Source organism: Canis lupus, chromosome 20 (genome assembly GCF_003254725.2).
Source record: "Canis lupus dingo isolate Sandy chromosome 20, ASM325472v2, whole genome shotgun sequence".
NCBI classification, from domain to species: Eukaryota; Metazoa; Chordata; class Mammalia; order Carnivora; family Canidae; genus Canis; species Canis lupus.
This window is the reverse complement of record NC_064262.1, coordinates 39,493,785-39,518,340: the sequence shown is the minus strand read 5'-3', so window position 1 is coordinate 39,518,340 and position 24,556 is coordinate 39,493,785. Positions and strand designations below refer to the sequence as shown.

The following is a 24,556-nucleotide window of genomic DNA, read 5'->3' as shown; positions in this document are numbered from 1 at the left end:
TAGAGGCTGTTGCTTTCTACTCGCCTTGCTATACAAGTCAAAGGAATTTACATCCTCCGAAATAGCAAGTTGCTATTCAAATACATCAAGGCATCATTTTAGATTTCTGAGTATTGGTGAAGAAATGTTTTAATTATGTCACCCAACATTATTTTATAGAATCAGTCTTGCTAGAGCAGAATAACATCTGCAATAAAAAAAAGTCAAGCTCCGAGGGCTTTGAAAATGAATCTTTTGTCTCTTTCCTTGTTCCTCCCATTTATGTATGGTTTGTGCAGCCATCATGCTAAAGCGCATCTACCGTTCCACTCCTCCTGAGGTCATAGTGGAAGTGCTGGAGCCCTACGTCCGCCTTACTACTGCCAATGTCCGTATCATCAAGAACAGAACTGGCCCCATGGGCCATACTTATGGCTTTATTGACCTCGACTCCCATGCAGTAAGTTTCCTCTCTCTTGGAATGGCCAAGGACGGCTGGCTGTAAAAATCTCAAGAAGGTTTGAAGGACTTCCTTATCATTGGAATTCTCATGTGCTACCTGGTATCAAAAACCCTTTTGTTTTTTTCCCTTTGGGTTTAATGCTCATTCAGAGGAAGGGACTGCCCTTGAAAGTTAGAACTCTGTTTTCCCAATTTGGTTTTATCTTGTGGCATTTGCAATGTCCAGTCAAAATAACATGAGAACTTACTTACTTGTGAAGAATCTGTGTACTGAATGAACCTTCCAAGATTTAGTAAATTTTCTAGTTTCTTACATTTGTTTTGCTCAACCATAGATGGTTTTATATTTGATGGTAACAGGACATTTCCTCTTCTTCCTTAAAAAGTTGTTTAAGAGATACTTGTGGCTTGAATTTTTAGTTGTGGCGCCCCTTTCTATTGAAGTAACATGAAGTTAGTAAGGAAATCATTGGTATTTCTTTCTTTCTTTCTTTCTTTCTTTCTTTCTTTCTTTCTTTCTTTCTTCTTCTTCTTCTTCTTCTTCTTCTTCTTCTTCTTCTTCTTCTTCTTCTTCTTCTTCTTCTTCCTTCTTCCTTCTTCCTTCTTCCTTCTTCTTCCTTCTTCTTCTTCTTCTTCTTCTTCTTCTTCTTCTTCTTCTTCTCCTTCTCCTTCTCCTTCTCCTTCTCCTTCTTCTCCTTCTCCTTCTCCTTCTTCTCCTTCTCCTTCTCCTTCTTCTTCTTTTTTAAGATTTTACTGGTTTATTTGAGAGAGTGAGAGTGAGAGAGCAGGAGCCAGAGGAGGGGCAGAGGTAGAGGAGGAGCAGACTTCCTGCTGAGCAGGGAATTTGACGAGGGGCTTGATCCCAGAACCCCAAGATTATAAGCTGAGCTGAAGTCAGATGCTCAACTGGCTGAGCTACTCAGGCGCCCCTCATTGGTATTTTTTAGATTTCATGCTCAGAAATCACAAGGGACTTTGTAAACTGGATCTGATGCGATGACAGTTACAGCCTAAAAGAAGAGGATTTGAGTTTCTGATATCAATACCAGAAACTGATGACTACTATGACTACTATTCTGATCAACCCTTCATCAAGAGTTACCTTTTTTTTGCCAGTGTGCTCTTACTATTACAGTTAAAACCAGAATATAATGTTCAGTAAGTTTTTCTTTTGAGAAGGAAAATCCATGTTCAGTTCTCTTTCAAAGGACGTGGCCTTGGGTGCCTGGGTGGCTCAGTGTTTGAGTATCTGCCTTTGGCTCAGGTCATGATCCCAGGATCCTGGGATGGAGTCCTGTATCAGGCTCCCTGCGGAGAGTCTGCTTCTCCCTCTGCCTAGGTCTCTGCCTCTCTGTCTCTCTCATGAATAAATACATAAAATCTTTAAAAAAAAAAAAAAAAAAAAACAGGACATGGCCTTTTCTCTCTTTATGCTGAACCATGTCTTTGGTTTCCCAGGAAGCTCTTCGTGTAGTGAAGATCTTACAGAATCTTGATCCACCATTTAGTATTGATGGCAAGATGGTAGCTGTAAACTTGGCCACTGGGAAACGAAGGTAAGGCAGAGGAGTGGGGCTTCTTTATGATTCCCTACTCAGGTTTTTGGGAGTCAACTCCTAAAAGGTGAAGATAGTAAGACATGATACCTTCCAGTGTGGGTTTCTTCAGATACCCGTGCGTGTTTTCTTTTTCTGAAATTTGCCTTATTTTGACTCTAGTTGTCTTTTTTTATTGTTTTTGTTTGTTTCCTTAAATAGCAGTACTGGGTACTTTAGTCCCTTCCCTCTTCACTCCCTGGTGTCTTTGGGTCCCAAATGATGATATAGTCTTGGATGTGCAGAAAAATCTCAATACATTCTGCCTCTTGGAATCCTAAGAAAATACTGTCCTCACTCCCTACTCCCCTGACCCTGTTCATACCTCCTTGGCCCTGGGAAATCTAATTTCTCTTTACTCTTATACTTATCTTGACCCAAGAGTGGTAACTAGGAAATGGCCGCATCAGAGAGGCAGGCTTGCAGGGATGGGGCAGATCTTGCTCTAGCACCTTCAACTTGTTTGCTGTTTTGCTTCAGTAGCGGCTTTGTAGGACTCTCTGTACTTACTTCCAGGACTACTTGCTCTGGGTCAGTTTCTTTCCCTGTAAAATGGGAGAAAGAAAGTTTCTTGGCAAATCTGTATGGTTAGGCAATCCTCAAGTGGCTTTTTGTAGCAGACTCAAGATGTATTGTATTATTTATTGCAGAAATGATTCTGGGGACCATTCTGACCACATGCACTACTATCAGGTAGGCTTCAGCTGTTGGGAAGTGCTCTGTCAAGTAAGTGCCTGAAAGAGTGATCTTGAATTCCCTCCAGTAGGAGACTATTAAAGTTAAGAGCTATCAGAAGTTCCATAATTTTAACTAGCCTTTCTGTGATAGGGTAAAAAATATTTCCGAGATAGGAGAGGAGGAGGCAGAAATTCAGACTGGTCTTCAGATACAAATCGACAAGGACAACAGTGTAAGTCACTTGTTTTATTTCTATTGCTCTTTTTCGCCTGACTACTCATTAATTGAAATCTTTGTGATCACCATGTTAGCAAGAGATACTGTTGACTGGGGGTGCTCATTCAGAGAGAGCACCATCTACAGGTTCTGCAGCTGTTTGGGCTGGCCAGTCCCATTGGTGGGTTGTTCTCAGTGAGTCCCCAGCCAGGACTTTACCGGACAGGGACTAATATTGGCTTTGGTTTTATTCCCACTAGCATCATCTGACTGCTACATATATGATTCTGCTACTGGCTACTATTATGACCCTTTGGCAGGAACTTATTATGACCCCAACACCCAGGTGAGTTTTTGGTTTGTTGACCTTGTCAATGATTCTTCTGAGAAAAATACCTATAATTTGTTACTTTGAAGATTTTATTCCCTGGATTTTCTGATTGCTCATTATATAAAAAGTGGAAAAGTTTAAATCTTATGGAACTCTAAATACTTTTCCATTCCTGGCAGCTGTTCTGTTATATTATCTGTATCTCATGTCTAGTCTGGTGTTTTTTTAAAGTCTGCATCTTATATTGAGTTGTGTTCATTCAGGATTTAAAGATGATGACCTTGGGACGCCTGGGTGGCTCAGCAGTTGAGCGTCTGCCTTTGGCTCAGGGTGTGATCCTGGTCCAGGGATCAAGTCCCACATCAGGCTCCCTGCGAGGAGCCTACTTCTCCCTCTGCCTATGTCTCTGTCTTTCTGTGTCTCTCATGAATAAATAAGTAAATAAATTTTTTTTAAAAAACATAATAATAAAATTTTAAAAATAAAGATGATGACTTTTCTGTTAACTATTGCCTATATGGAAAATCAGTGCTTCGTGGCATTATAGTTAAGAACAGTGCTGCTTTTGGAAAAATGAACAGTGAGTAGTCTGGATGTGTCCTGGCCTCTGGAGTGGGTTTCTAAATTGTTTGATTTGGTCTCTTGTTAGGCTTGCGAGGGAGAGAGCTGTTGTTTCTCCTAGTAGGAAACTTGTTTCTTAGGCCTCAAATTAACTGGGAAAGTGAGACATCCTGTAGACTTAACAGTTTCTAACTATATTGCAGCAAGAAGTCTATGTGCCCCAGGACCCTGGATCACCTGAAGAAGAAGAGATCAAGGAAAAGAAGTCCTCTAGTCAAGGAAAGTCAAGTAGCAAGAAGGAAGCATCTAAAAGAGATGGCAAGGAGAAAAAAGACCGAGGAGTGACAAGGGTAAGACTTGTGAATCTGCTCTTTACTAGATAATTACAGATTCAAATAAAGGAGTCATAGATCTAGGGTTGAGATGTCAAGTTACAAAAAAATAAAAACAGGCAATCCCATTGCCTCTTACAGCTGGTAGTAAATTTTTCACAAATGCAAAACCTGTGGATGGTAGAACAAAGTGACTCAGCTCAAACCGAACACGTGGGCTCCACACAGTTTCACTTTCCTGCGCTCCCTCTTCAGTGCCTGACTCTATACACATGTCTGTAGGTGTAATTGTAGCAGGGGTTACCATTCTGTATTCTCTGCTCAGTTTATATTTGATCATAAATAGCTTTTCCATGGCTCTATAATGCTCTTTATTATTTTAATGCTTGTATGGTAAAAACACAAAACTGTACCCTTATTTTCTTCATCATTCTTGCATTGTTTTTCTTTTCTTTCTGGTCTTATTCTGTTATAATATGCATCATTTAGCATTTTATTTCTCCTTCTAAATTACTTCCTTAGGATAAACTTTCAAAATGGAAGATTTTGAATATTTTGCTGTCTCCTGACAAAAAGCCAAATTAGTTTTCAAAGAATTATATATTGATTTTCCCTGGCACCAATTTATGCATTAATGGAAATGGATGAATTTGCTTCGGTCTCAGTTTGTAACTTGTCTGTTTTTCCCCTTCTAATATTGCTGGTTGTTTATCTAGAGATTCAGAGAGAGAGAGAAAAAATATGTTTGTATTTCTGAGAACTTAGACTTTAGAGTTTTGTTGGCTTAATATGTGGATTCTGCTTTTGTCACTTATTTCTGACTGTATTCCCAGTCATTTGTAAAATGAGGATAGTAATGTGTATCTGGGAGGGTTGTAGTTAAAGGCTGAGGACAGTAATGCATATAAATATCTCATCTGGTGCCTGACATACAGTGATCATTCAGTATATACTGAGTGTTATGTTTTCAAAGGATTTTTATTTTGAAATCATAACATTTTGGATATTTCATAAATTAGGAGGTTTGGAAAATCAAATTAATTTCAACAGAGTTCTTAACCTAGCTTTTATGAGTATCATATAAGAATTATGGGCTTAATCAGTTTCAGGAAAATGCCAGTGAGGGGACAGCGCCCCCAGAGGATGTCTTTAAGAAGCCCCTGCCACCCACTGTGAAGAAGGAAGAGAGTCCTCCACCAGTAAGGCTAAGCCAAGGCCTGGACCTGGGTCTGGTTCTGGTTCTGATTCTGAATGGGAAGGGAAGTTCAAAGGCTGATGCTTCACTTTGGTGTGGGTCCTTTTGTTCTATCTCACAAACAAGGACTTTTCTTGAGTATGAGCATGAGATAAACGTTCCTATCTGCTAATAGGAATATAACTGGAGAATCAAGGCTACTTTCTGTTTTCTTTCATTGTATCTTCCACCATTCCCATCGACAAGGGAATGCCTAGCCCTTTTTAAGTTATAATCTTGGTCTTATTAATCTTTCTCTTCTAAACTCATTTTCCTGGCCCTGATTTTTCCTGCCTTTTGTTGCTGCATAAGAAGCTCAGATATGGAATGTGTGCATGGTTGTGTTTATAGTTTGCCTGCTTGGCCAAAGTGAAAAATGCTAAAATTGGTACCCATTTTTTAGGTGTATTAAAGTGATGGTCTCCTCCAATCACAGGTGATTCTGATTAAATATAAATATATAGTAATAGTGACCATGTTTTATTTTTTATTTCAGTTGATCACAGGCCAAGGGCCATGCATCATTATTTCACGGTTCCTATAAACTATTGAGAAATACTCTGCCTGTGCCGTGTTACTAGCTCAATTCACTGTAGCATTAGGCTTAACCATGCCTTTGCCTCACTCAGGAGCTGAATGTCTACCTGAGAGCTTATTCTTCATTTGCTTTTAATCCACCTGCTAAATCTCTTTTACTATAGAGGTTACTGTAGTCTTAATAAAGTTTATTTTTCCTGTTCTCGATGGGTTACGGTCACTTGGGGGGTTGCTGCTCTCTCTTCCTCTTAAAACTTGTAACTTAATTCTCCCTGTCTCTGTTTCAGTTCCCATTTCCCTTCTTCCTCTCCACTATTCTTTTGCTAGAGTCACTTTAAGGGAATCTTTCTGATTTATCTCAGCAATTAATGAGAAAAGCCAAGCTTGAACCATGTCGCTTCCATGTGAGAAATGAGCAGTATGGTCAGTGGGCCTATTTTGAGCCCAGTTCATTATTCAAACTAAAAGAGAAGAAATGAAATACCCATATTGGAATATCCAGAAAACAGGCCTCTCAGTATAGGTTGAGGTTGGTTAATCTCTGACCTTCTCCTTCCAGCCTAAGGTGGTAAATCCGCTCATCGGCCTCTTGGGTGAATATGGAGGGGACAGTGACTATGAGGAGGAGGAAGAGGAAGAGCAGACCCCTCCTCCACAGCCCCGCACAACACAGCCCCCACAGCGGGAGGAGCTGACCAAGAAGGAAAACGAAGAAGATAAACTCACTGACTGGAATAAACTGGCTTGTCTGCTCTGCAGAAGGCAGTTTCCCAACAAAGAAGTTCTGATCAAACACCAGCAGCTCTCAGACCTGCACAAGGTATGGGGAAGGGGCCTTGACCTTTAATTTATTTATTTTTTAAGATTTTGTTTATTCATGAGAGACACAGAGAGAGAATGGATGGTAGAGACACAGGCAGAGGGAGAAGCAGGCTCCATGCAGGGAGCCCAATATGGGACTTGATTCCGGGTCTCCAGGATCACGCCTTGGGCCGAAGGCGGCACTAAACCGTTGAGCCACCAAAATGAATTGTTCCTCCATCTTTTGTCATGAGTTGCTCTGCATTAAGGCTGTGCCCACATTCAAAAACTACAGTGTGTAGACCCAAGGCAAGCGTCATGGCGGGGGCTGGGGCACTAGATACAGAGGCTGTGCTGGAGACAAGAGGAGAGGGGATCATCAAGTAGGAGACTTATTTGCTGAATTTCTCATCATAGCTCTTCCATTATTTTTTTTTATATTTTATTTATTTATTCATGAGAGACACAGAGAGAGAGAGAGGCAGAGAGACAGGCAGAGGGAGAAGCAGGCCCCATCCAGGGAGCCCGATGTGGGACTCGATCCTGGAACTCCAGGATCACGCCCTGGGCCAAAGGCAGGTGCTAAACTGCTGAGCCACCCAGAGATCCCCCATAGCTCTTCCATTAACCTAACGATTGGATCTCAGATAAGCCTCTTCTCTTCTGTGGTATTTGGTGGCTTCCTCTTGTTCTGGCTGGTTCTGATACTGTGTAGTTTTCCCTGAAGGTGGGTCATGTGCCATCTCTTCACATGGGGAGTCACTGCTGTGAGCCATGGCACAACATCTATTGTTGGGGTGGTAAACTGACATACACTCATCCTCCCCTGCAGTCTTCCCATTTAGATGTACTGACCAAGCAGCCAAATTCTGGACAAATAAAGCCCCCTAGATAGACTCATGTTCTCAGTATAGGGTGATTTATTTCACACTCCTTCTCTAGCAGATGTTGCTAGAGCCGGTGAGGAGATTGGATTTAAACTTTCTTTCAATGTAAAATCCAAAGTCTTATATAGCTAAAAGCTGAGAAGCTCTGCTTTTGGTAATAGGTGTACTTCTTCTCCCAGCTGCCTCTGTGGAGGCTTTGCAAAGTTCCTAGGGGTCTAAGAAGTTCCTGACAATCCTACAACAGATCGCCTCTCAAGTCCCTTTGATCTGGAATTCTGAGTCACGAGACTGACACATTGAAATTTCAGCTCTTTGGGGGCTCCTGGCTGGCCCAGTCGGTAGAGTGTGTGACTCTTGATCTTGGGGTCGTGAGTTCAAGCCCCAGCCCTACATTGGGTATAGAGCTTACTTTTTAAAAAAATTAAATTAAAAAAATATAAAAGGATATATAAAGTTAAAAAAAAATAGTAATAGATTTCAACTGTCTGATGGTTAATGTCAGGAAAGAGGAGCGAAGTCTGGTGAATCCACAAAATGAACTGACCCCAGAATAGTGGAAAGTGTACTATAGTATTTTTTCCTTTCCTCACAGTGATCCAATACAGAGAATCCCATTCATCCAAAAGCTGTTCTGGACATCTTAAGTTTCTTATATATGCCTGAGGGTATTGTGTAATAGAGCCATTGCTTGAGAAGTTTGGACCCTTGAGGAATACAGGACTCTCAGAGCATCCTTTTTGTTCTCTCTCTCTCTCTCTCTCTTTTTTCTTTTTTTTTAAGATTTTATTTATTTATTCATGAGAGACACAGAAAGAGAGAGGCAGAGACACAGGCAGAGGGAGAAGCAGGCTCCATGCAGGGAGCCTGATGTGGGACTTGATCCCGGGTCTCCAGGATCACACCCTGGGCTGAAGGCGGCGCTAAACCACTATTTATTTATTCATGAGAGACACAGAGAGAAAGACAGAGACATAGACAGAGGGAGAAGCGGGCTCCCCTTGGAGAGCCCGATGTGAGACTTGATCCCAGGACCCTGGGATCACTACCTGAGCCAAAGGCAGATGCTTAACCACTGAGCCACCCAGGCACCACCCCCACCTCCCGCCTTTTTTTAAGGTTTTTATTCTTTTAGGACTTTCTCCTTTTCATATTTCTCTGGGGGCTTGAAAGAGTGAATAGTGTCTGAGGATGGGGGCGGGGGGGTGGTAGTGATGGTGGTAGTGGTAGGAAAAGCATGTAGGCATTAAGTTTTCTTCACTAGGGATGCCTGTGTGACTCAGTCGGTTAAGCATCTGCCTTTGGCTCAGGTCATGATCTCAGGGTCCTGGGATAGAGCCCCAAACATTGGGCTGTCTCCTCAATGGGGAGTCTGCTTCTCCCTCTCGCTCTCCCTCTGTGTGTATGCTTGCTCTCTCTCTTGCTTTCTGTCTCTCTAAATAAAAATAAAATCTTAAAAAAATAAAGTTTTCTTCACTGATGTGCTCAGATTCCCCTCTCATAATTTTTACTTTAGATAAAGACCTATAAAACAATTTTGTGTTTTCTACATTTTAAAGATTTATTTATTTATTTGAGAGACAGAGCGTGGGGTTGGTGGGGACAGGCTGGGGAAAGGGAGAGAGAATCTCAAGCAGACTCCCCACTGAGCACAGAGCCCGACTCAGGGCTTCATCTCACAACCCTGAGAATACCTGAGCTGAAATCAAGAATCAGACGCTTGGGGTGCCTGGGTGGCTAAGTCAGTTAAGTGTTTGCCTTCACCTCAGGTCATGATCCCAGGGCCCTGAAATTGAACCCTGCATTGGGCTCCCTGCTCAGTGGGGAAGTCTGCTTCTCCCTCTCCCTCTGCCCTTCCCCCACTGCTCATGTTCTCACTCACACTCTCTCTCTCAAATAAATAAATAAATTCTTAAAAAAAAAAAATCAGGGATCCCTGGGTGGCGCAGCAGTTTGGCACCTGCCTTTGGCCCAGGGTGCGATCCTGAAGACCCGGGATCGAATCCCATGTCGGGCTCCCAGTGCATGGAGCCTGCTTCTCCCTCTGCCTGTGTCTCTGCCTCTCTCTCTCTCTCTCTCTCTCTCTGTGTGACTATCATAAATAAATAAAAATTTATTTAAAAAAAAATCAGACACTTAATTGACTGAGCCACCCAGGCGCCCCTGTTTTCTACATTTGGAAAAAAAGTAGAATGAAGATCTCTCTTGTGCCACACCACATAACTAATCTGTGTGACAAGCCAGCATTACAAGTTGGATTCCCATTGGTGATTCTAAAGCCAATCTAGTTAGCAATTGTTGTTTGCACGGTACAGTGATCACTCAGGAGAGTTGGTCAGTCCAAGGAGCCACAATCCTACAGCAGCTATTGGGAAAGGCTTAAAGGCATTTTCTAGGACCATTTTTTCTAGACCTGTACTCATAGAACTTTCTCTCTTCTCAGCAAAATCTGGAAATCCATCGGAAGATAAAACAGTCTGAGCAGGAGCTAGCCTATCTGGAAAGGAGAGAACAGGAGGTAAGTTTTGATGACCTGCTATTCCCTTGACCCCAACCCTTTTTACTTTCTGGTATGAAATTTATAGGCTGTGCTGAAGACAGAGAATGAAGAGGCCCTTAAAAATGGTGTATACATGTATCAAAACTCATCAGACTACCATTAAAATGGGTGCACTTCATTGTGTATAAATTATACCTTAATAAAATTGATACATGTATTTTAAAGGTGGTGGTAGTTTAAGGTCTCCAGATAGGTCAAATAAATAACATTTCTCTTTCCTGCCTAGCTTTTAAAATCAGTGAAGGAGTATTAGATAGGTCTACTGAAATAACATCTTTGGGCAGCCCGGGTGGCTCAGCATTTTAGCACTGCCTTCAGCCCAGGGCCTGATCCTGGAGACCTGGGATTGAGTCCCACGTGAGGCTCCCTGCATGGAGCCTACTTCTCCCTCTGCCTGTGTCTCTGCCTCTCTCTCTCTCTCTCTCTCTCTCTCTCTCTTTTCTGTCTCTCATTAATAAATAAATAAAATCTTTTTTAAAAAATGAAATAAGGGATCCCTGGGTGGCGCAGCGGTTTGGTGCCTGCCTTTGGCCCAGGGCGCGATCCTGGAGACCCGGGATCGAATCCCACGTCAGGCTCCCAGTGCATGGAGCCTGCTTCTCCCTCTGCCTGTGTCTCTGCCTCTCTCTCTATCATAAATAAATAAAAATTAAAAATATATGTATATATATAAAAAAAATGAAATAACATTTTTTACTATGAGAGGTTAAGTGGGAGGAAGTAGTTTAGTGTAGAGCCGAATGGACTTGCTGCCTAGATCATGTAATTAGGCAGACTCAGCCTATACAGCCACAGGCTTTGGTGTCCGAGCCAGGTCTTCTGTGATGGTCACGAATCCTGTGGAGACCTACGGACAGCACCTCCTTAGAAGAGGTAAACACAACTATTGAGTCAAGCACACCACCTCATCTTTTCAAATTTATCAGAGAAGCCACTGCTTTCTCAAGAAAAATAATGTGAAGGAGCAAGAGATTCAGGAGTTAACAGTTGAACTCCCTTCACATTAGAAGGAATAAAAGGAATAAAGCGAAGCTTCCCCACTACCCAACCCCCTTAAATGGAAATTTCATATTTGTTATTCTGCTTACCAACAGGGAAGGTTTAAAGAAAGAGGAAATGATCGCAGAGAAAAGCTCCAATCTTTTGACTCTCCAGAAAGGAAACGGATTAAATACTCCAGGGAAACTGATAGGTAAGTCAGAAACTTTTCATTCAGCCTAGGCCTTAGGGCCTAATGATGAAACGGTCTCCTTCTCCAGCTGTGCTGCTTTTTTCTGTCTTGGGGATGCTGAAGTCAGCAGAAGCAGGTTCTGTCTGAATTCCTTGAGCATGAGGTTTGTTCCAACCTCTGACCACCTAGCATTACTCAGGGAATATGTGTGTTTGCATGGAAGTTTGGCTGGCTGCTTAGTTTCTCAAAGCCACAACTGGAGTGGCCATGATTGGGAACTCTTTCTCTCCTAATAAGTAATGCTGTACCTCCTATACCTGATAAGAATGTCACTCTCTTGGGCTTTTTCTCCAGGGAACCTCCATCCTCATACATAGGCACTGAATGAATGGTGGGCTGCTGAGAGACATAAATGATCTCTAGATTCCTGTGTTTATTTCTAATCGAGATCAGACTCTTGAACCTAGCAGGGTTATATAGAATTTGTTGATAACCCATTATATAGGTAAAAGACATATATTATCCGTGACTGTCTGAATACTGAATAAGGAAGGTTTAGGTGATGCAGTGTCTCATAGGGCAGACATAGAATTCCAGTCGAGAAGGGGAGGGCATTTCAATTTGATGAAACTGCATACACTATTGATAAGAGAGAAATCATGATGCATTTGAGAAGTTATAAGTAACTTGATGGAGGCCAGTTCAAGAAGTTCATACCCCCCCCTTTTTTTTTAAGATTTTATTTTTTTATTCATGAGAGACAGAGAGAGAGAGAGAGAGGCAGAGGGAGAAGCAGGCTCCATGCAGGGAGCCTGATGTGGGACTTGATCCCAGGTCTCCAGGATCGGGCCCTGGGCTGAAGGCGGTGCTAAACCACTGAGCCACCCGGGCTGCCCAAGAAGTTCATACTCCTTGAATACCATGCTAATAAGGCTTTGTCTTAGGGCAGAGAGGGGGGTTTTGAAATTATTTTAAGCAGGGTGTTGTCCTGATGAGACTTGAACAGGTCTATATGTTGATAAGCAAAAGAGCAGCTAGTAGCCAGGGTAGATTATGTGTACCCATGGGAATGGGGAAGATCACTGATAGAGAAAGGCCTAGAGGAGGGTTGATGGAGTCTGGGGCTCTGGCATTCCAGCTTATTTGCTCACTGCCCACAGTACCTGAAAAAGAAATCTTTATGAAAAATACTTCCTGGGATGCATGGGTGGCTCAGGCGGTTGGGTGTCTGCCTTTGGCTCAGGGCGTGATCCCAGAGTTCCAGGATCAGGTCCCACATCAGGCTCCCTGAGGGGAGCCTGCTTCTCCCTCTGCCTGTGTCTCTGCCTCTCATGAATAAATAAATTAAATCTTTTTAAAAAAATAAAAATATTTCCTTACTGTGTGCAATAAACTCTGGTATTTTTATTGTAGCCTTTTCTGTTTGCATTCTTTTTTTTTTTTTCTTAAGGATGAGCAATTTTTTTAAGATGTATTTATTTATTTTGAGAGAGAGCACATGGATGCACAGGAACCAGGGGGAGGGGCAGAGGAAGAGAGAGAATCTCAAGCAGACTCCCTACTGAACGTGGAGCCTGATATAAGGCTCAGTCCCATGACCCTGAGATCCTGACTTGAGCCAAACAAGAGCCACTCACCCGACTGAGCCAGGCACCCCTGTTTGTATTCTTAAGAAGTGCTAAGGGGGATCCCTGGATGGCTCAGTGGTTTGGTGCCTGCCTTTGGCCAGGGGCATGGTCCTGGGGTCCCAGGATCGAGTCCCATGTCGGGCTCCCTGCATGGAGCCTGCTTCTCTGCCTGCCCCCCCTCCTCTCTCTCTCTCTCTCTCTCTCTCTCTCTCTTTCTGTGTGTGTGTCTCTCATGAATAAATAAATCTTTAAAAAAAAGAAAAAGAAAAAAGAAAAATGCTAAGGAAGGACCACTTAATCAATTTAACATCCCATTAGGTCATTCTTGCAATTTGAAATATACTGGGCTAAACCAAAAAGTGAGTCAGTTAAGAGGAAGAAGGACAGGGGCACCTGGGTGGTCAGTGGTCTGCCTTTGGTTCAAGTCATGATCCCGGGGCCCTGGGATCAAGTCCTGCATCAGTCTCCTTGCAGGGAACCTGCTTCTCCCTCTGCCTATGTTTCTGCCTCTCTCTGTGTGTCTCTCATGAATAAATAAAATCTTTTTTTTTTTAAGATTTTTTTAAATTCATTTATTCATAGAGACACACGCGGGACTTGATCCCGGGTCTCCAGGATCACACCCCAGGCTGCAGGTGGCGCTAAACCGCTGCGCCACCGGGGCTGCCCTAAATAAAATCTTTTAAAGGGGGCGGGGCCGGGATCCCTGGGTGGCTCAACGGTTTAGCACCTGCCAGGATATGATTCTGGAGTCCTGGAATCGAGTCCCTTGTCAGGCTCCCTGCATGGAGCCTGCTTCTCCCTCTGCCTGTGTCTCTACCTCTCTCTCTCTCTCTCTCTCTCTGTGTCTCTCATGAATAAATTAATAAACTCTTTATAAAAGGGGGGGGGGTAGAAGGTCACCTTAGCCCTGAGTGAGTTGGCTGGATGCAGAAAAACACCCTTCTGTATTCTTGGCTCCCATCACATCACACTGGTTCTCTTACTTCTTAGTCTTCTCCCCTGCTTCTCTTGGTTTTCTGGGCAATTCCAGATATTCTCCAGGACTCTGCCCTTAGTGCTCCTTAATTCTTCCTGTTCCACCCTCTTGTCCTAGACTGTCTAAGGTACCCAAGACCTCAACCATCACTAACAAGCTAACAGGTCCCCACAACTCCATCCCAAGGAAGTTAGGTTTTCTCAGTGCAAAAGCACTATTTCCATTTATCTCTCCTGGGCATGTCCTTTTGGAGACCTGTTAAGCTCCTCATCCAAAACAATTAACTCAGTATTATATCCCATACTATATTCAAGTCCAGTCCTGCTAAACCTGCTATGTGTTCATTTTTCAGAGTAGTGACGTCGCTACATCATGGTTCACCTGGTCTGACTCGATCTTCTTCCTTTATCCCCTGTATCATTACTAGCCACATCCCTAATTAAGCTTTGTCCCTCTTTCTAGCTCACCTCCAAACAGGAATCCTTACTCCCAATCTCTGTTCTTCAGCCTCTAGTGTAATCTCTACCCTGGTACCAAAACCATCTTTGTCAACAGAAATCTCCTAAAACTCACTGTTTTGTGAAGGCATATCTGGCTTAGAGGAGTCGGGGGTGAGTGGGGTGGGGTGGGGTGGGGGGGACATTTGACTGAAGGTTGAAGTCCAGAGTCATGATTTAGCATGATGTTCAAGGCTCTTCCATCTGGACCCAGAAGCCTTTGTCAGTTCCTACTATTCCTTTCCTGGACAAATTGTATTCTTTCACTTCTTTGTGGCCCCTTTCCTCTTCTGCTTTTTCAGTTCAGATGTGCCATCTTGTTGGATTTCGTCGTTTTTGGTGATGCCCCTGCAGGGTTTGTGTTTTCTCTGATGTAATTCCATAGGAGATGTCTCGTGGTGCCACATCCATAGCTGAGCTCTTTACTGTCTTATAAGCATCCGTTGACATACTATCCTTCTCATGTCCTTCCCCATTAACAGGGTTGGATCTGGGGCATCTCTGTATCCCCATGACAAAAGCCTGTTGCATTGTTAGCAGGCATTCAGAAATATTGTTTAATATACTTAGGAGGAAGCAAATGTAAATCAAGAAGACAGAGGTTCCTATTAGGTTCACAAATGGGTCACTTTGAAAGTAATGGTATAGAAGTACGTCTGCTCCTTTTGCAGTGATCGCAAACCTGTTGGTAAAGAAGGAATCGACAGTAGCAACAAAGGAGGCTGTGTCCAACAGACTTCTGGCTGGAGGAAGGGGGCAGGCCTCGGGTATGGCCATCCTGGATTGGCTTCAGCAGAGGAGGTGAAATGGTTTCCATCTTTTGGGGGTGGCATGAACTTGGAATATACTTAACTTTCTCTCACTCTCTGGCTCGGCGCTGTCTCTTTGCCTTTTAGCTGGGCTTCCTCCACTGCTGATGAAGGACACAGGAGCTGAAGGAGCCCATCAGTCTTGATTACTAGATGATAGCTAGGCATTCTGGGCTCTTTGTAATTATGGTTGGCAGTGGGAATGGGGCTCATCTTACTCTTACATGGAGTGAGATGTGGGGTAGTATGGGAATCAGGCAGTTTGAGCTGATGAATTGTTTGGTAACAAGAACCAGGGAGCCCACAATAAAAGATACAAAAGCATCTCTGAGAGGCATTATCATCAGGGGAGCTAAAATGGCTAAAATTTGAGGAGCATGAAGTTAGTCCTGGTTCTCATAAAGGGCTTTGCCTCTACTATTCGGGTAGAGAATAGAGCAAAGGTTGTAAGAGGGAACACTGCCCATTTTGTGTTGGCTTGGTCCACCTTTGAAAAAGGAGACTGACTTTTCATAGTCTGCTATGGAATCCTCTATCCTGAAGTTGTGGCATCACCACCCTCCTTAATCATCTTGGGTTTGTTTATTAATTAAACATTCTAAAAAATTCCCCCAAATCCTGATCCTTACTGGTCCAGAAATGCTTATAATCAAAGGCCAGCCCCGAAGCTAATGGGCTAATGAATTCATAGAGCCCACTTCATTGTTTGTCTTTGTGTTACAGACTGAAGGCCGGATGAGGGGGCCCAGTGTGGGGGCTCCAGGAAGAACCAGCAAGAGACAGTCCAACGAGACTTACCGAGATGCTGTGCGAAGAGTCATGTTTGCTCGGTATAAAGAACTAGATTAAAGAATGGAGACAAGTCCCATAGGACACAACCTCCTTCTTGTTTTGTTTGTCCGTCTCTCCTTTTGTTTTGTTACTGTTCTTGCTGCTAGAACTTTTTTAAATAAACTTTTTTTCAATGTGATTTTTTTTTTTTTTTTTTGGTGGTTATATTTTTCTCCCATAGATGGGTTGGGGTGGGGCTTATGGTAGGAGGGAGAGAGCACCTTGGTGCAGCCCATTTGAGGTGGCGGTGAAATGGCAGAAGTGCTTCCTTGAGCCCTGAAACATCACCTGCCTTCAGTGTGAGTGGATGTGTTACAGTGATCTTTGCACTCTAGCTTTGTGTGAGTACTGTCAGATTTTTAAAATTATTTTCCTAATCTAATTAATGAAAACTGCATCTCATTGTTTGCTTCTACTTCTTTGATAACTGCTAAGGCTGAACATATTTCTATATGTTGGTTTACTACTATTAGACCTTTGAAAGTCCTCTTCTGATTTCCCCATTGCTGGAAGGGGTAGCGTGACAGCTCTTTTTCTGGGTGCTTGCTGGGCACTCAATGCGTCATGTTATGATCACCACAATGAATGCATAGTAAGAATTGTCACTCCCTTCCAGCCAGCCACTACCCCAGGTTTTCCGTCCCTCCTTGGCTAAAATTCTCTAAAGAGGTGTCTTTCGACACCTTTCAAATCTTTCTTAATTTTCTACCATATCAATCATACTATTTCACAGGGTTTGCTTCAAAAGTGAGAGTTGTTTTTAATTCTTTGCAGTTAAAAGGACTATATCTTATGAACCTATTAAAACTTTTAAAAATGGGGTGCCTGGGTGGCTCAGTCAGTTAAGTAGCCAACTCTTAGCTTCAGCTCAGGTCATGATCTCAGGGTCCTGGGATCAAGCCCTGCGTCTGGCTCTGCATTCAGTGAAGAGTGTGCTTGTGGATTCTCTTTCTCCTCTCCCCGAGCCCGCACTTGCTCACTCATTCTTTTTCTCAAAGAAATAAATCTTTAAAACTTCAAAAAATAATTTCTCCAGGTAACATATTATAGTACTAGGAATTGCACTTTTCAGATGTCTCTGGAGGAATGTTTGTTAGGAAGAAAGAGAACTGGGATCCCTGGGTGGCGCAGTGGTTTGGCGCCTGCCTTTGGCCCAGGGCGCGATCCTGGAGACCCGGGATCGAATCCCACATCGGGCTTCCGGTGCATGGAGCCTGCTTCTCCCTCTGCCTGTGTCTCTGCCTCTCTCTCTCTGTGTGTGACTATCATAAATAAATAAAATAAAAATTAAAAAAAAAAAAAAAAAGGAAGAAAGAGAACTGTAGGTTTAAAAGAGCATGTTGATGGTATAAAGTAGGAGTTTGTAAACTGACCCATCAAGGGCCAGAGTCAATATTTTAGACTTTACATGTCAGATGATCTCTGTTGAAACTATTCAGCACTCTTTAGTGAGAGAGCAGCCATAGGCAATATATACACAAGTGATGGTGGCTGAGTTCCAATAAAAGTTTCTTTACAAAAACAAGTTGCAGGGATCCCTGGGTGGCGCAGCGGTTTGGCGCCTGCCTTTGGCCCAGGGCGCGATCCTGGAGACCTGGGATCGAATCTCACGTCGGGCTCCCGGTGCATGAAGCCTGCTTCTCCCTCTGCCTATGTCTCTGCCTCTCTCTCTCTGTCTCTCTCTGTCTCTCTCTGTGTGACTATCATAAATAAATAAAAATTAGGGATCCCTGGGTGGCGCAGCGGTTTGGCGTCTGCCTTTGGCCCAGGGCGTGATCCTGGAGACCCAAAATCAAATCCCACGTCAGGTTCCTGGTGCATGAAGCCTGCTTCTCCCTCTGCCTATGTCTCTGCCTCCCTTCTCTCTCTCTCCCTGTGTGACTATCATAAGTAAATAAAAATAAATAAATAAATAAATAAATAAATAAATAAATAAATAAATAAAAATTAAAAATTAAAAACAGAAACAAGTTGCAGGAACACCTGGGTGCTCAGCAATTGAGTGTCTTCCTTTGGCTCAGGGTGTGATCCCAGGGTCCCCAGATCCCTGGATCAAATCCTGCATCGGGCTCCCTGTGTGGAGCCTACTTCTTTCTCTGCCTCTCTCTGTGTATCTCTCATGAATAAATAAATAAAAATCTTTAAAAAAGAAAAAAAAAAAAAACAGGTTGCAGGCCAGAATTGGCCCACTAGTCTAGCAGAACCAAGGACAGCTCTGTACAATAGCATAGAGGTATTAGCATTTTGGAGGGAATGGGCAGTGAGGGGTGGGAGATGTAAGGGGAGAAAACATTTCTAGCAACAGGAATGATAAATGTGAAGTTAAATGGTTTGCCATGCTGTGTCCAGATATAATCCCTTCTTCTTAATCTTTAATAACTCTTTTTACCCCTCCCAAAGAGAAAACAAAATCAGGAGCAGTCCGGCATTACAGAGGATGGGCCATTGGACTCTCTGGTGCATCTTTTTTTTTTTTTTTTTTTTTTGGACAGCTGGTCCAGGTTTGTCCTAAACTGCCCAGACCAGGTTTTCCTTCTAAATTTGCATTATCCATTTGGACCTAGAGTAAACTGTGGAACACATCAAATACTATTAAAGACTCCATTATGGGCTACTTAGTTAACACCAGTTATTGGCTGCCCAGCAGAAGCACCATTGAGTTATTAAGTAGTCATTCTATGAATGTTTTGAGAACTTACTCTACTTTCACCAGGGCTATAGCAAGATCAGTGTTGACCTCTGTGCCCATGGGACTTAGTCGACTGAGGAAGATGGGTGTTGGGACACCTGGGTGGTTTAGCAGTTGAGTGCCTGCCTTCAGCCCAGGGCATGATCCTGGGGTCCTGGGAGCCTGCTTCTCCTCTCTCTCTCTCTCTCTCTCTCTCTGTCTCAATAAATAAATAAATAGATAGATAGATAAATAAATAAATAATAAACTTAAAAAAAAGATGATGAGTGTTGAGCAATTACTGATGTGATGAGAGACAGTACAGCAAGTATTGTCAGCACCTTTCCTAAGAAAGTGTTTAAACTCAAACCTCAGACTAGTTTGCCTAGTTTTGTTTCCTAGCTTTATTTTGCCACTTATATGGAGATTTTGCTGTTGGAAATAAGGTCTAATTTATTCCATACATTTTTAAGACAGTATTTTGGGTATTGATGAAAGTAGGAGGGACACCTGGGTAGTTCAGTCAGTTAAGCATCTGCCTTTGTTTTTTGTTTTTTTTAATATCTTATTATTTATTCATGAGAGAGAGAGAGGCAGAGACACAGGCAGAGGGAGAAGCAGGCTCCACGTAGGGAGCCTGACGTGGGACTCGATCCTAGGACTCCAGGATCACACCCTGGGCTGAAGGCAGGTGCCAAACCACTGAGCCACCCAGGGATCCCCCAGCATCTGCCTTTGGCTCAGGTCATGATCCCAGGGTCCTGGGATTGAGCCTCACATCAGGCTCTCTGCTCAGCAAAGAGCCTACTTCTCTCTCCTGCCTGCTGCTACACCGGCTTGTGCTTTCTCTCTCTGTCTCAAATAAATGTTTAAAAAAAGGGAGGGGGGATGAATATGAAAAGTGTGCTACCCTGCAATGTCCCTGGGCAGTTCCCTGAGGCTTTGATCAGAATGCCAGCTACATAAGGGCAGAGATCTTGGATAATTTTCCTTACTATATCCCTAGGGCCTAACACAGTAGGCACCCAATAAATGAGTGAATAATACCTTGTTCATAGGTCTATAGAAAATACTTGCTGAATTAAATTTTGATTGCATATATGTCAGTTCATCAAAGTCTATCTTGACAAAAATTAGTTTCTTTGTATAGGTAAGAGTTCTCACATAAGTCTTTACTTATTCTGGAGCAATAGTTCCCAGCCTGAGATCAAAACAAGTGAACTAGTTTTTTTCTTTTGCCAAGTGGTGGAAAATTAAGGAAAAAAAGGTAAAATCATTATTTCTTTAACAGAACTTTTTTTTTTTTAACCTCAGAAGATTAGGAAAAGCAGTCTTTTTTTTTTTTTTTTTTTTTAATTTTATTTATTAATGTGAGACACAAAAGCAGAGACAGGCAGAGGGAGAAGCAGGCTCCCTGTGGAGAGCCCGATGCAGGACTCAATCCCAGGACCCCAGGATCATGACCTGAGCCAAAGGCAGATGCTCAACCACTGAGCCACCCAGGCGCCCCCAGGAAAAGCAATCTTAAAAAACTTTTCTCTGGGGATCCCTGGGTGGCTCAGCGGTTTGGCGCCTGCCTTTGGCCCAGGGCGCGATCCTGGAGACCCGGGATCGAATCCCACATCGGGCTCCAGGTGCATGGAGCCTGCTTCTCCCTCTGCCTGTGTCTCTGCCTCTCTCTCTCTCTATCATAAATAAAAAAACTAAAAAAAAAACTTTTCTCTGTAGTGAACATACATGGCTTTATTTAAAATAAAAAACAGGGATCCCTGGGTGGCGCAGCGGTTTGGCGCCTGCCTTTGGCCCAGGGCGCGATCCTGGAGACCCGGGATCGAATCCCACATCAGGCTCCCGGTGCATGGAGCCTGCTTCTCCCTCTGCCTATGTCTCTGCCCCTCTCTCTCTCTGTGACTATCATAAATAAATAAAAATTAAAAAAAAAAAAAAGATTTAAAATAAAAAACAGGTGCGCCTGACTGGCTCAGTTGGTGGAGCATGTGACTTTTGAATCCGTGTTGTAAGGTTTGAGCCCCATGTTGGGTGTGGAGATTACTTAAGAATAAAACTTTAAAGAAACAAAAAACAAACAAAAAGAGACAAAAAAACAACTGTTTGTTGTCTTTGTTTTCTTTATTAGCTATGGAACTTGTTAAACTTTTCCAGACCCACATCAGCTGCCTGACAGGCTTTTGGGGGCACTGCTCTGGAGCTCAACCCAGCAAGCACCTCAGGGATATTCAGAAGTGCTTGTTGAACTGCTTTGAGAACAAAGCAATCAACTTCTAGTGGCCATTAAATCTAGCAGGTTCAGAAAAAAAAAAAAAAAAAGTCTAGCAGATTCTGGATTCAGCAACTGACGCATCCAAGACATCCATTGCAGGGTTTACAATGACCCTATCTATGTTTAACTTTTAAATTTCATTAAACATATTTGGGTACCTTCTGTGGGTTGCATACTTTTACTTTTTCTAATGATGGAGATTTTACATATATCTCCTCCCCGTAAATTGGACACTATATATAAATACATATATGCACACATGAAAAAGTAGAACTATGTGTATGTATAGATAGTGCAATGATCTGAATGTGTCCCCTCCCCACAACATTCATACATTGTAATCCTTTCTTATTTTTAAGATTTTAATTATTTATTCATGAGAGGCAGAGGGAAAAGCAGGCTCCCTGTAGGGAGCCTGATGCTGGACTTGATCCCAGGACCCCAGAATCACGACCTGAGCCAAAGGCAGAGACACTCAACCACAGCCACTCAGGTGCCCCTGTAAATCCTAATCCTTTTTTTTGGTAATCCTAATTCTTAAAGGTAATGAATGGTATTAGTAGATGAGGCTTTGGGAAATAATTAAGCTCATGAATATGGAGTCATCATAAATGGGATTAGTGCTCTTGTAAAAGAGATCCTACAGAGCTTCCTAGATTCTTCTACCTCATGAGGATACAATAAGAAGTCTGCAACCTGGAAGAGGGCCTTCACCTGACCATGCCAGCACCTTGATCTTGGACTTCTCAGCCTCAAGAACTGTGAGAAAAATTTTTTTGTTTATAAGCTACCCAGCCTGTGGTATTTCTTCATAGCAGCCTGAACGGAGATAAATACATGCATACAGAGGAGGAGAGAGGAAGAGAGAAAGGAAGTTATCCATTGTTCCAAAATCAGAAATTTCTACCTTTCCATCTATTGTTTTTTGATTACCCAAAGAGTTTCCAGTGTCCACCACTTAATGCCCTTACTGTAGAATGCCCGTAGTTAGAATATGTTTAAAGAACATTTTTCCTGGTTGCTTTACCAAGAAAAAAATTTTCCAATATATTTGAAGCTTCTGGTTTAGAATCTACTCACTGACATCCTTCCACTTTTTTTTTTAATTTTATTTATTTATTCATGAGAGATACAGAAGGAGAGAGAGGCGGAGACACAGGCAGAGGGAGAAGCAGGCTCCATGCAGGGAGCCTGATGTGGGACTCGATCCCGGGTCTCCAGGATAAACCGCTTAGCCACCGGGGCTGCCCCAGCACTTTTTTTTTTTTTAAGATTTTATTTATTTATTCATGAGAGACACACAGAGAGAGGCAGAGACATAGGCAGAAGTAGAAGCAGGCTCCCTGCGGGGAGCCCAACGAAGGACTGGATCCCAGGATTACGACCCAAGCCTGACACAGATGCTTAACCACTAAGGCACCCAGGCATCCCCTTTCCACTTATTCTTGAAAGATCTCTCTTTGAGAAAGAATATGGTGCAGTTTTCTATAACTGGTATCTTCCTCTACCTTGTCATGGTCTAATTCTTCTTGTCTGTATATGTGACCTGAAAGACCAGTTCACTAAAAATATCTCTGTAAATAATGCCAAAGGGCAAATTATGCTAACTAGAGGCACTGGAATACTACCATGTCACTGACCAGTCCCAGTCTGAAATACCTCCTAATTACCCAAGAATCCTTGCCATTTTCCACCCCAAATGTTACACGTTTAGCTTTCTTTGTTGGTGGATTAATTTGTTTACTCAGCAGATATCTATTGAGCACATACCATGTGCCAGGCACCAGTAGAGCCACTGGGGATACATAGTGAACTAAAGAGATACTTCTCTGCCCTTCTGGAGTTTACATTCTAGTAATTGAGAGCATGGACTCTGAAATCACATTTATTAGCTCAAATCCCAGTTCCATTACTATTAACTCTGCCTGAACTACTATCTCTCGAACAAGGACAGCGATGGATGGCTTTGATTAGGTGAGCAGCAACTGAGGCAGCTATAAGTGGTCAGATCCTAGATATATTTTGAAGATAGAGTCAACAGATTTACTGACAGATTAGATGCAAGGAAAAAATCATGGATGACTACAGGGTTTTTGTCCTCAGTAACTGGAAGTTGCCATTTATGAGCTGAGGAAGGCTGTGGAGGAGATACGGTTGAGTTCTGGCTGCAACTTTGAGATGCTATTAGACATCCAAATACTGTTAACCCTGAAAAAACAACTTTCCTGAGCCTTTGCCTTAGGCTAGAGAATATCAATTGAATGACACTCTTAAAACTTGCCTTCAAGAATTCTCTTAATTTGGAGGCGCCTGGCTGGCTCAGTAGAGCATACCACTCTTGATCTCGGGGTTGTGAGTTCTAGTCCCATGTTGGGTACAGAGGTGTTTGTTTTTGTTTTAAGAATTCTCATTTCCATAAGCCTCATTTTCCTCACCTGCAAAATGGGTTTAATAACCATCTCATAGGTTATGAAAATAAAAAATAGATATTTATAAAGCATCTAGCCCAACAATCTAGAGTCCAATAATACAATACTCGGTCAACTAACGTGACTTCTCTTAAAACCAGATTAAACGTGATATTCTACATTGTGTCTGGGAAAGCAAACTGTACTCTTTTGTAGCAAAGGCAAAGAATTACCGATAAAGGTAAGAGCTCTAATCAGAGTCTGCAAATGGCAGACTGGCAACTTCACCCTTGGTTTTGAAAAAAAAAAAAAAGAAAGAAAGAAAGAAATACGCAGGAAATTAACACAGGGCATAGTGAGTGACAGGACGCCTTAGCGACCACACTTCCCAGCAGTCCTCGCGTAGCCAGACACCGTCGCGGATTGGATGCCTCCTCGGGAGGCGGGTGGTGTGGGGGAGGTGGCAGGCGCGAGGTACTGTGGGTAGGAGACGGCCGTCGACCGAGGCGCCATTTTGTGAGGCGGCCGTACCCTGTTGGAGGTTCTGGGGCACAAAACCGCTACTTCTGCCACTTTGGTCTTTCCTGGGGGTAAGTGCAGCATCCGCCCGTAGCGCCCCGCGGTTCTTGCTTTTGAGGCAGGACTTGTGCAGCCTTCCTGACAGCCTCGGGCAGCAGCCGATCAGCCCCAGTCGCATCTCTCAAGTAGTTACCCGAAGCATTGGAGGGCCGCGCCCCTCCTCGCAGCCTGCGCTGTCAGCTTTCGGAGGGCGTCCTCTTGCCCCACCCGAGACCCGCTTCTTTCGTGCTCTTGACTGTGTGTCTGCCGGGACGCGTCTGCGACTCCCTAGCCCAACTGAACGTGGAGCCGTCGACTGTCCCTTGGGTACTCCTCAGGGGCGCCCGGCAGTTTCTAGCCGCCATCGCCCCTCAGCTGTACTTGAATCCGCCCTTTCCGGGAGATTGTTGGGCGAAGGCCGATCTGCAGGCTGGGAGCCTCTTGGGGGTCAGGAGGGGCGTGTGCAGGCATAAAGGGAAAGCCGGACGCCTGAGTCGGTCGCGCAGGCTGTGGCGCCGCCATCTCGGCCTCAACACCCCGCGAAGGTGGGTCCCGG

The 24,556-nt window shown here is 43.3% G+C and overlaps 2 protein-coding genes across 7 annotated transcripts in view; both read left to right on the top strand.

Annotated features, from left to right (window-relative positions):
• Window positions 1–16,224, top strand: part of RBM6 (RNA binding motif protein 6) — a 124,802-nt gene extending 108,578 nt beyond the window's left edge. For 4 of the 5 annotated variants that reach the window (XM_025455914.3, XM_035703170.2, XM_049097489.1 and 1 more), the window contains 12 exons: window positions 279–439; window positions 1,900–1,997; window positions 2,687–2,729; window positions 2,865–2,946; window positions 3,191–3,276; window positions 4,026–4,172; window positions 5,258–5,353; window positions 6,485–6,745; window positions 10,054–10,128; window positions 11,265–11,362; window positions 15,117–15,246; window positions 15,978–16,224. In XM_025455914.3, the coding sequence (XP_025311699.1) occupies window positions 279–439; window positions 1,900–1,997; window positions 2,687–2,729; window positions 2,865–2,946; window positions 3,191–3,276; window positions 4,026–4,172; window positions 5,258–5,353; window positions 6,485–6,745; window positions 10,054–10,128; window positions 11,265–11,362; window positions 15,117–15,246; window positions 15,978–16,103 (1,403 nt within the window). In that variant the 3' untranslated portion in view covers window positions 16,104–16,224. The remainder of the gene's footprint in view (window positions 1–278; window positions 440–1,899; window positions 1,998–2,686; window positions 2,730–2,864; window positions 2,947–3,190; window positions 3,277–4,025; window positions 4,173–5,257; window positions 5,354–6,484; window positions 6,746–10,053; window positions 10,129–11,264; window positions 11,363–15,116; window positions 15,247–15,977) is intronic. The other variant, XM_025455915.3, reaches the window with a different exon arrangement.
• A 7,653-nt stretch (window positions 16,225–23,877) lies between these two features.
• The window catches only part of RBM5 (RNA binding motif protein 5), a 29,402-nt gene continuing 28,723 nt past the window's right edge, over window positions 23,878–24,556 (top strand). For both annotated transcript variants that reach the window (XM_049097581.1, XM_025455920.3), the window contains exon 1: window positions 23,878–24,032. The gene's annotated coding sequence lies outside the window, so the exon portion shown is untranslated. The remainder of the gene's footprint in view (window positions 24,033–24,556) is intronic.